Source organism: Chaetura pelagica, unplaced genomic scaffold (genome assembly GCF_000747805.2).
Source record: "Chaetura pelagica isolate M959 unplaced genomic scaffold, ChaPel_1.0 scaffold408, whole genome shotgun sequence".
Classification (NCBI taxonomy): Eukaryota; Metazoa; Chordata; class Aves; order Apodiformes; family Apodidae; genus Chaetura; species Chaetura pelagica.
The window spans coordinates 1,164,736-1,175,506 of record NW_009954229.1 but is presented as its reverse complement, the minus strand read 5'-3'; the positions used below and the strand labels follow the sequence as shown (position 1 = coordinate 1,175,506).

General features: G+C 63.0%; 2 protein-coding genes across 2 annotated transcripts in view; one reads left to right on the top strand and one right to left on the bottom strand.

Annotated features, from left to right (window-relative positions):
• Positions 1-6,482, top strand: part of LLGL1 (lethal giant larvae homolog 1 (Drosophila)) — an 8,097-nt gene extending 1,615 nt beyond the window's left edge. The window contains 21 exon segments of the mRNA XM_010003563.1: positions 405-486; positions 558-673; positions 1,099-1,257; positions 1,340-1,502; positions 1,588-1,723; positions 1,811-1,865; positions 1,992-2,149; positions 2,244-2,461; positions 2,582-2,649; positions 2,963-3,124; positions 3,126-3,354; positions 3,357-3,623; positions 3,996-4,288; positions 4,375-4,528; positions 4,607-4,760; positions 4,869-5,152; positions 5,410-5,674; positions 5,779-5,893; positions 5,987-6,081; positions 6,194-6,317; positions 6,404-6,482. Of these exon segments, the coding sequence (XP_010001865.1) occupies positions 405-486; positions 558-673; positions 1,099-1,257; positions 1,340-1,502; positions 1,588-1,723; positions 1,811-1,865; positions 1,992-2,149; positions 2,244-2,461; positions 2,582-2,649; positions 2,963-3,124; positions 3,126-3,354; positions 3,357-3,623; positions 3,996-4,288; positions 4,375-4,528; positions 4,607-4,760; positions 4,869-5,152; positions 5,410-5,674; positions 5,779-5,893; positions 5,987-6,081; positions 6,194-6,317; positions 6,404-6,482 (3,376 nt within the window).
• Positions 6,483-8,378: 1,896 nt separating this feature from the next.
• Positions 8,379-10,771, bottom strand: part of FLII (flightless I homolog (Drosophila)) — a 9,144-nt gene continuing 6,751 nt past the window's right edge. The window contains 9 exon segments of the mRNA XM_010003586.1: positions 8,379-8,585; positions 8,744-8,809; positions 8,896-9,001; positions 9,240-9,346; positions 9,451-9,579; positions 9,669-9,729; positions 9,858-10,012; positions 10,200-10,422; positions 10,540-10,679. Coding sequence (XP_010001888.1) covers positions 8,451-8,585; positions 8,744-8,809; positions 8,896-9,001; positions 9,240-9,346; positions 9,451-9,579; positions 9,669-9,729; positions 9,858-10,012; positions 10,200-10,422; positions 10,540-10,679 — 1,122 coding nt within the window. The 3' untranslated portion in view covers positions 8,379-8,450.

Sequence of the window (10,771 nt, the reverse complement as noted above, 5' to 3'; positions counted from 1 at the left end):
TCCGGTGGAGGAGCCGGGACCAGTCGGGTGAGTGAGGCTGTGCCGGCGCATGCCGAACCCCACCCTGCTGGCGGCGCCTCGGCACGGCCGCAGCCCTGCAGCTGAGGAAGAAGAAGGTGGCAGAGGACAAGGAGATGGCCTGGCCCTCACACACCCATCCCGACCACATGTCTGCTGCATCCTGACCTGGAGCATCCCAGTGGGAAATGCTCAGTGGGTCCCAGCCAGTCCCAGGGATGGTGGTACGGAAGCCAGCTCTGCTGTGGGGCACTGCCAGGGATGCTCAGCCCTGGCCCTCCTGGCTGGCTGGTGGAACTGTGACCTTGAGGGGGAATTTGAGGGGACCGGGCATTTGCTGGGGTCAGGGGACTCTATTCTTGTTGCTTCTTTGACGGCTTCCCCAGATATGGTGCACCAGGAGTGGAGCTGACAGGCTTGCACAAGGAGATGGCCACCGTCACCCAGCTGCACTTTCTCCCCGGCCAGGTAGGCAGGTATCCCTGGGGGGCCTGGCAGCAATCCCCCTGGCCCTCCACCCACCCGATGTTCCCCACCAGGGCTGGCTCCTTTCCCTGCTGGATGACAACACGCTGCACCTCTGGGAGGTCTGCCAGAAGGATGGCTGCTCCCACCTGGAAGAGACCCGCAGCTTCAGCCTCCCAGGACGCCCAGGGTCTGACAGTGCTAAGTACTTGCCGGGGGGGGTCCCCAGCCCCCCCCTCTCCGTGGGGCTGTGGCTGGGAGTGATAGTGCTGCCAGCTGGGAACGGCGCGTGGGAGCTACTGTCCTGGCTGAGGGCGGGATGGTGGCCAAGGTCCCTTTGGTGGTGGTGGTTTCTTCACGGGGATACTCCTCCAATCCTGACAGGGATGTTCGGGGGTAGGGAGGGGATGGTGGGAAATGCAGCCCTGAGCTTTTTATAGGTGCTGGCGGAGTCTGGGGGTGTTTAGTGGCTCTAATTGCTGGTAGTGTGGAGGCTGGCCCTGTCCCCGTCCTCCTGTGCCAGTGAGGATGGGGATGCAGGGGAGGTTTGGGGTCTCCCTATTGTTCCCCCAGACCCAGTGTGGGGCTGACACAGCCCCCCTCTTCTCCCCCCAGCTGCTCCCCAGGCATCACACGGGTGACTGTGGTTCTGCCCATGTCCTCCGGTGCGGTGGGCTGCCTGGGCACCGAGGGCGGTGCTGTGTACTTCCTCACCCTGCCCACCCTGGTGCTGCTGGAGGACAAAACCCTTTTCCCGGATGAAATCCTGCAGAGGTGAGCCCTGCCAGCCCCATCCCTCCTCCCCACAACCCTCAGCCTCCCCCCCCCCCACCTCCCTGTGACTCCCTCCGTGCAGTGTCCCTGATGACTACCGCTGTGGGAAGGCTCTGGGGCCAGTGGAATCCATCCAGGAGCACCCACGGGACAGGAGCCAGCTCCTCATTGGGTACAGCCGGGGGCTGGTGGTCCTCTGGGAGCAGAGCACACGCACTGTCCAGCACCTTTTCCTGGGGAACCAGGTACTGGGACTGGTGGGGGCAGTGGTCGTGTGTGTGTGTGTGTGTCCCCAGTCCAGGGTGTCAAGCCCTCTATGTGTCCCTGCAGCAGCTGGAGAGCCTGGCCTGGGAACAGAGCGGGAAGAGCATCGTGAGCTCCCACAGTGATGGCGGGTACATGGTGTGGGCAGTGAGTGGCACTGGCCAGAAGACCCAGCAGCCTGTCATGTCCACCATCCCTTATGGTACGGGGTGGGGGAGATGGGACTGGGGCCAATTGCCCCATCCCAGCACTGGTGTTGCAGCTGCAGGGTTGGTATCTTCTGTTTCAGGTCCTTTCCCTTGCAAAGCCATCAGCAAAATCCTCTGGCGGACCTGCGAGTCAGGGTATGTCCCTATGGAGCAGGGGGATGCTCCAGGATAGGCTGATGGTGGGCACGGGGAGGAACTTGGGCTGTGAGGAAGATGCTCTAAGGAATCTGGCTTCTGATGGAGGCTGCTTCATCCCTCCAGGAACCCCTTCATCATCTTCAGTGGGGGGATGCCACGGGCCAGCTATGGTGACCGGCACTGTGTCAGCGTCCTGCAGGGCCAGACCTTGGCCACGCTCGACTTCACCTCCCGTGTCATCGACTTCTTCACTGTGCAGAGCCCCGAGGTGGCCGAGGGAGGTAGGTCCCACCAGGGCTGCCCTGGGGAGCTGGTGGGAGGGGGTGGGTCTTGACTAGCAGAAGTCATTTTTCCCCCTCCTCCCTCTCTCCTCAGGCTTTGAGAACCCCCGTGCCCTCGTGGTGCTGGTGGAGGAAGAGCTGGTGGCCATTGATCTCCAGACGCCGGGCTGGCCCACCATCCCTGCCCCTTACCTGGCCCCACTCCATTCCTCTGCCATCACCTGCTCCTGCCACGTCTCCAATGTGCCCCTCAAGCTGTGGGAGAGGATCGTCAGTGTCGGCGAGCAGCAGAGCCCCCGGCAATCCTCCGCTGTGAGTGGTGGGCATGGCAGGGAGGGGAGGTCCTGAGTGCCAACAGGATGGGCTGGCAGAGGGGTGACACTTGCTCCTGCTCTGCACGAGAGGGCTCAACCCATCCCTCCCTCCCTGCAGGCTTGGCCCATCGATGGGGGAAAGAACCTGGCCCAGGAGCCCACGCAGAGGGGGCTTCTCCTCACCGGGTGAGTGCCCTGGCAGCAAGGAGGGGGTCTGGGAAGCCCAAAATGCACCAGGGGATGAAAGGACACACACATCCTCAGTCCTGTCCTGCAATAGGGGAGTTGGAAGGGGTGGGGGTTCCAGCCACTCTGGTTGGGTGAACTGCTCCCTTCTTGTTCAGCCTGTTGGCTGGGCAGGAGTATGTCATGTACTGTGTTGTCCCCCCTTGTCACTCCCCTTCTGGCACGGTGGCTGCCAGCACACAGGCAGCTCTTGTTGGCTGGACAGATGTCAGGGCCCTGAGCTAATAAGGCCTCCCCATCCCCCCCTTGCCAGGCACGAGGACGGCACGGTGCGGTTCTGGGACGCCTCGGGGGTCTCCTTGAAGCCCCTCTACAAGCTGGGCACCGCCAGCATCTTCCAGACTGACTGTGAGCACAACGACAGCCTCAACCAGGCGGGGGAGGAGGAGTGGCCACCCTTCCGCAAGGTGAGGTCCCTGGTGGGGGACACACACATGCTGCTGACCCCAGCACCCCCTGCCTCTGCTGGCACTGGCTGGGGAGGACAGGCCTGGAGCTGGGCACGAAGGATGCACCCGCCGGAGCCATCCCGGGGACGTGTCCCACAGCTCAGGGCACAGCTGCGGTGTGACGCCCTGCGGGGACACAAGGGACACTTGTTCCGCGTGTCCCATCTCGTGGGTCTCCCCTGGCACGGGGGAAGAGCTGGAGGACGTTGGGGGGAGGACACAGACCTTTCCTGGGCGTGATGCCCGGAGCAGCCCGTGTGCTGCAGCTGGTACCCGCCAGCTGGTGGGAGGATGTGGGGGGTCCACAGAGGGGCTGCCCCACAGCTGTCTGAAGGCCTGTTCCCCTCCTCTCCCCTGCAGGTGGGCTGCTTTGATCCCTACAGTGACGACCCCCGCCTGGGCGTGCAGAAGATTGCTCTCTGCAAGTACACAGCCAAGATGGTGGTGGCTGGCACGGCGGGGCAGGTAGGGCAGTGGGGGGCAGAGCTGGAAACCTCCTCAGATTAAGTTGTGGCTGCCCCATCCCTGGAAGTGTTGAAGGGCAGGTTGGATGGGGCTTGGAGCAACGTGGTCTAGTGGGAGGTGTCCCTGCTCATTGCAGGGGTTTGGAACTGGATGATCTTGAAGGTCCCTTCCAACCCAAACCAGTCTGGGATTCTATGATGTTTCTCAGCACCCCCTTGGGGAGGCACAGCGTGGGGGCCACAGACCCTGCAGACCCGCATGCTCATCCATGAAGGGCTCCTACGCATGGGTTTTAGCACCCAGCTTGCAGCAGGGTGGCTGTCCCAAGGGTGCTGGCACGCATCCCCTACCATCCATGCTTGTCCCCTGCAGGTGCTGGTGATGGAGCTGAGCGATGAGAAGTCAGAGCACGCGGTCAGTGTGGCCACCATGGACCTGCTGCAGGACCGTGAGGGCTTTACCTGGAAGGGCCACGACCGCCTGGCCCCCCGGAACGGGCCCCTGCCCTTTGCCCCCGGCTTCCAGCCCAGTGTGCTGGTGCAGTGTGTGCCCCCTGCTGCTGTCACCGCCGTCACCCTTCACTCTGAGTGGAACCTCGTGGCCTTTGGCACCAGCCACGGCTTTGGACTCTTCGACTATTACCGGCGCAACCCTGTGCTGGCCAGGTATGGGGGGGGACATCTCAGTGCTGGGGACCCCTCTGGAGTGATGTGGCAGAGGTCAGGGTGCTGAGTGGCATTGGTACCTGCAGGTGTACGCTGCATCCCAATGACTCTCTGGCCATGGAGGGGCCCCTGTCCCGTGTGAAGTCCCTCAAGAAGTCCCTACGTCAGTCCTTCCGCCGCATCCGCAAGAGCCGGGTGTCTGGCAAGAAGAGGCTCAATGCCAGCAGCCCCTCCAGCAAGGTGGGCAGGGAATGGGGCTGCCCCCACTGCTCCTCATCCCCACGGGGCAGGGTCTGACCCCTGCGTCCCCTTCCCCAGGTGCAGGAGGCCAACGCGCATCTGGCTGAGCAGGCGGGACCCCCCGAGGTGGAGATGACACCGGTGCAGCGACGGATTGAGCCGCGCTCGGCCGATGACTCGCTCTCAGGGGTGGTGAGATGCCTCTACTTCGCTGACACCTTCCTCCGGGACGGTGAGACCCCCCTCCTGCCTCTGCCCTCCCCGGGAGGAGCCCCTGCGCTGGGCCTGGTGGGTGCTGTGCCATGGGGAGGGGGCTCTGACGCTGCTCCCGTCCCCACAGCCGCCCACCATGGCCCCACCATGTGGGCAGGCACCAACTCGGGCTCCGTGTTCGCCTACGCCTTGGAGGTGCCGTCGCAAGAGAAGTTCTCGGAGCGGCCGGTGGAGGCGGTGCTGGGGAAGGAGATCCAGCTGATGCACCGGGCACCGGTCGTGGCCATCGCGGTGCTGGATGGGCGGGGAAACCCCCTGCCCGAGCCCTACGAGGTCTCACGGGACCTGGCCAAAGCCCCCGACATGCAGGGCAGCCACTCCATGCTCATCTCCTCTGAGGAACAGTTCAAAGTGAGCGTGGGGCCCCACTGTGGCAGGGATGGGACCCACCACCCACACGATGTCCCACATCTTCTGGGTGTCCCTATCACCCTGGGTGCAGGAACAGGGCTGGAGGTGACCAGCCAGGTCCTGAGGCACTCCTGCACTTTTCCGTGGAGCGGTGGCTCTGAGGGGAGGTGCTCATAAGGTGGGAGGCTGCTTGGGTGCCCTCAAAACCCGACAGGTTCCTGTTCCCCCCTGGCACTTGGCTCCTCTCACCTTTCCAGGTCTTCACGCTGCCCAAAGTGAGTGCCAAGACCAAGTTCAAGCTGACAGCACACGAGGGCTGCCGAGTGCGGAAGGTGGCTCTGGTGAGCCTGGCCAGCACCAGCTCTGAGGAGAGGCTGGAGAACTGCCTGGCCTGTCTCACCAACCTGGGAGACATCCACATCTTCACCGTGCCCGGCCTGCGGCCCCAGGTCCACTACGGCTGCATCCGCAAGGAGGACATCAGCGGCATCGCCTCCTGCGTCTTCACCAAGCATGGCCAGGGTGAGGGCACTAGCCCTGCATGGAGGGAGATGTCCCTCGTAGCTGGGACGGTGTCTCCAGCCTGCAGTGTTGCTGAGGCTCTTTGCTGTCCGCCCCCATTCCAGGTTTTTACCTAATTTCTCCATCCGAGTTCGAGCGCTTCTCACTGAGCGCCAGGAACGTGACGGAGCCGCTGTGCCGGCTGGAGGTGACCCGGCTCCAGGACACTTTGTGCCTCAGGTTGGATGAGCCCCGGGGATGTGGGGGATTTGCCACAGCAGCACCCTTGTACCCCTGGCTCTGGCACTGACTTCTTCCCACGCTTCCTTCCAGCAACAGCTTGATGGCGACGCCGAAGCTGCCACAGGCGAACGGCCCCCCCCCCCCGCGCAGCCCCGAGGACCAACATTCCCCCACCGACAGTGACCGTGAGTGACTGACCCGTCCCTGCCATGCCCCCTACATCCCCCTGGGCCCTGTTCCGGGGCCAGCCCCACGTCCTGGCTGCCTCTCAACCCTCCTGTCCCCGTGGCTCCCCAGGGTCCCCTGAGGAGCACCCGACTGCCTTCTCGCCTGGTTCCATTGACTCCCCCAACAGCAGCATGGAGAACCCGCTGGACACCACCGGGGACGTCACTGTGGAGGAAGTGAAGGATTTCCTGGGGTGAGCCTGGGGGGGATAATGGTGTAGCCAGCACCCAGAGGGCCATGGTGGTACCCTCAGCTGCCTCTCACCCTGCTCTGCCCCAGGTCCTCGGAGGAAGCAGAGAGGAACTTGAGGAACACCAGCGAGGACGAGGCCCGGCCCGCGGGGATCCTCATCAAGTGAGGTATGTGAGGGGCCCCGGTGGTCCCCATGGGGACACGGGGATGGGTGGCCCCATGCCAAGGTGGGGATGCAGCTCCAGCTGCAGCCCCCAGGGTGCCATGAGGTTTGGAGCTGGGATCCTAGCATCCCCCTCCATCACAGGGTGGAGGACATGGCCATGGTCCTTGGGGCTTTTGGTGGGAAAGGCAGGAGAGGGCAGCAGTCCCCCAGGTCCCCTTCTCAGGCGCTGTGTCACCCACAGGCGTCACCAGCCTCCCCAGCCCATCTCAGTGCTCGGATTCCCGGGACGTGCGACTCGACTGGACCCCCCTGTGCCCCCTCCCTGTGTAACGTAGACTCGCCTCCCTCTAACACCTGCGCCGGCTCCAGCACGAGCCCCCCGGCCCCCCTGCCTGGCCCCCCACCCCAGGGTCCTGGTGCACAAACTCTTCCCGGGGAAGATAATGATCTTTTTTATAGACGCGGTCGAGTGTCACTGTCCTCAGCTCCAGAGCCCCCCTTTCCCTGGGGATGCTGCTGCTTCCCTGGCTCCATAGGGTGGGCTGGGGCTCGTGGACCCTTCTCATCCCCCCCACTTGGTCCCTCGGGGAGGTGGGGGGGCCGGGAGCCCCCGGCACGGCCTCCCCCGTACCCTGGTCTGTGTTTACATGCCCGGCTCCCTGCAGTTTACAGCCCTGTCCCCTGGCTCCAGCCTGTCCCCAGGGGAGCCCAGCACAGACCCCCTGGCTCCCAGGTGGGCACTGGAGCACTTCAGCAGCTTGGGAGGGGCACAAGGAGGGGGGGGGGGTCACAGGTGGCCTTTTTCTCTTCGTGGCTTCTCCAAGGGCTATTCTCCAGGTTGGGCTCCATGCCTGCTGCTCCTTTCTGACACTTAATTCCTGCCACGGGTGGGTTTGGGATGGGATTGCAATGCAGGGTGGGACACCGGTTCCCAGCTCTGCTCCGTGCTGGTGCTGGGGGGAGGTGTGGGGGAGTGGGAAATGGGGTTCGGGGCTGCCCCAACCCCTCCTGCCCCACCCGGGGGTTTCACTGTGCCAAATTCCTCTCCCCCAGCCCCCCAGGTGCCCCAGCCCAGCCTCATCCTCACGGGGCTGCAGTGACACTGGCTCTGTCCCCTGGGGGCTGCCCCTGTGTGGCTCTGGGGCTCAGCCTGGCACCTGCCCCTCCTTTTTGGGAATCTGGGGCCGTTTCAGACCCCCCCCTCACAACATCCCCCTGGGCTCTTTTTCGGTACGTGTGTGGTTGGGGGGGGAGTTGGGGAGGGGGCTGGGCAAGGCAGCACTGCCCGAGGTCCAGGGCTGTAGTGTCCCTTGTAGAAACCCCCCCCTCCACATCCTTTTTTTTTTTTTCGTAAGATGAATTTAGCATTGTTTAGGTATTAAAAATACTGGTTTTTAATATTGAAAATAAAGCATTTAATATCAACTGCCCAGGCTGCAGGTGTTTGAGCAGCCTCAGCTGGTGGGCTTGGAACCAGGTGGGTGCCTGTGGGGCAGGTTCAGGGTGGGGAGGACCCTGCTTGGGAGCGAGGTGGGCGCAGTCAGAGCCTGGCACGGCCTCAGGGTGAGAAGTGCAACCTTTATTGATACAGTACCCATGGGCTGCCCCCTTCTTGGGGGGAGAGGGGTGGTTCCTGTTCCCCCCAAGACAGCAAGGCTGGCTGTAAGGCTCAGGGCTGAGACCCCTTCCTGCCTCTTTAGCAAAGCTTCCTCCCACCCAAACTGGGAAACACTCCAGTCCCCCAGTTGCAGGCACTGGTTTTGGTGCAGCAGCATCCCCAAGCAGGTGTAACAGGACCCCACATCACCCCATAATCCCCTCCCCCCTACCAGGAAGGGAAGGAGCTGAGATGGGAGGCACAGAAGGTCAGCCCCAGTGTTCCCCACTGGCCCCAGGCTGGTAGCAGGCGTGTGCAGCAGCGCAGGGTGCTGGGGAGGGGGGGTCCATGGTGCTGGGAGCCCCCAGCCCTTAGGCAGGCGGTTTGCGGAAGACGCTCCAGGCGTGGAAGCAGCGGGTGAAGGGCCAGGGGTCGTTGCCCTTCCGAACCAGCCGGAGCTTGCGGGGATGTGCGGGGTCCTTGGAGCGCATGTGCTGGATGTAGACCTGGGGCAGACAATGTGTGTGTGTGGGGGAGTCGGTCCCTGGCCCTTGCCCACCTTCAGGAGATGGTGTTTCCCAGCCCTGGGGACAGGATCAGGACCCAGAGGGGTGATGGAGATACTGGAATCCTCCCGCAGCAGTGGGCAGGAGGGAGGACCTACCTGGCATGCCTTGAGGCTGAGCTTGATCTCCACCTGGCTGGTCTGGGTGCCCACCCACATGTAGACCTGTGGGAAGATGTGCAGCTGGGCTCAGCCGATGGTGGACCCAGGATGGCCTCCCACCCCCAGCTCACCACCCACCCCCAGCTCACCTCCTGGCCGTTGTCCAGCAACATGATGTCATCGTCAGCCAGGTCATCCTGGCAGAAATCGGAGCACTTCTCTGACACGGAGAAATAGCCCTTCTCGTTGGAGCACCTGCAGGGAGAGCCAGAAGAGGACTGCATCAAAGACATGAGTTTGTTAGGTCTCAGCTTGTGCAGAAGGAAGGGAAGTTCTCTTCCAGCTGGATGGATGGAACATAGAGAGGGGTTTTGCCTGTCATGGGGAGCTGTGCTCTGGACTAAGCCCCTGGAAAAGGCCAGCACAGCTTGAGGTGCTGAAGGAGGATGTGAACCAGCACAGATGGAGCAGCACTTCCTGGGTCAGGACCCACCTGAAGAGCCGGGAGTGTTTCATATATTCGGCATCTTCATCGTAGGGCTTTTGGCTCCCTATGCCCACCCAGAAGAAGTTTTCAGGCTCTTCTCCCTCATTTATGACCTGTGAAAGCAGGGACATGGCTGAGCGTGGCTGTCCCCTGCCCCAGTGGTCGATGTCACCCAGGTAAGCTGGCACCAAGCCCTGCTGTGCCCACCCCTGCTTGCCTGCTTGCTGTAGGAGTCATCAAACATCTGGTTCATGATGTCCTCGGCCAGCTTGGCCTCATCAGGGTCAGCTGCCCGGCCTACCCAGGTGTAGACAATGCCCTGGTTGTCTGTGCTCTCAAAGGGCACCTGTGGGAGCAGAGGGAGTTGGGGCTGCCCCAGGAGGGAGGGGGGCAAGAGGCCAAGCACTCCCAAGGATGCTCAGCCAGGAGCAATACCTTGAGGATGAAGCAAAACTCGGAGTTGAGCAGACCAGCATCTGTGTTGATCTGGATGCACCTAGAAAAGAAGCCCAGGAGGCAGAGTCAGCAGGAGATTGGGCAGTTGTGTCTGCTGGCAGATACTTTGCCAGGAGCCCAGCTCCCATGGGTGCTGCCTGGCACTGAGCAGCCCCTGGGAGGGCTGACCTGGTGCAGAGGGCCCCGCCGTTGGTGCGGATGTGGTAGAGGCTGGGCTGTGGTGTGCTGGCCTTCTCCTTGCGCTTGCCCCGGTGGATGACAAACCTCCTCTTGAAGTGCGAGAGGAACTTGGGGTTCTCCTGCTGCTGGGTCATGCGCACCACCTGGCCAGGGGTGGGTGTCAGCAGGGCTGTGGGGACACCCCCAGCCCCAGCTGCACCCACCCTGCCAGCAGCCATCTCTGCTGCTAATCCCTGCCCTTAGCCTGGGGGGCAGAGAGGGGATGGGGGAGAAGTAAGGCAGAGCTGGGGGACCCTGTGTCACCCCCCCAGGAGCACGCAGTGGCATCACCTCCAGCTTGCCAGGGAAGAGACTCTCAAACTTCTTCTGGAGGCTGAAGGTGAAGGTGAGCCAGCCCATGTTGGAGGCCTCCCGGCCCTGCCAGAAGTAGACAATGCACTGGAAGTCTTCCTCAGGCTGCTTCTCCTCCTCCTCTTCCTCACCCTCCTCCCCTTTGCCTTCACCCTTCTTCTTCTTTTCCTCTTCCTCCTCATACTCCACTGGCACCCAGTACCTGAGAGCAAGAACAGGGGGTGATGTGAGGGCTGGGGCAGGCTGGGGGGCTGGGCAGGGAGATGGGGGGGGACAAGGTGGTCCAGCAGCCCCAGGGAGGGGACAAGCTGAGTGTCACCTGCAGAGGAAGACATAGCAGTCATGGGTGTGGAAGTGGCCAAACTCCTCCTCAGGCAGGCGAGCAAATTTCTTCCCCTCCAGCACGAAGCCCTCCATGCCGTCCAGGTCCTCATTCCACTCCTCCATCAGCTGCTCTGCCTGTAGCCCAGCGTGCTCTGTCAGCGGCCACACCAGCCACCCCAGCAGCACCCAGCCCGACGCCGCGGGGGGGGGGGGCCAGGGCACACCCC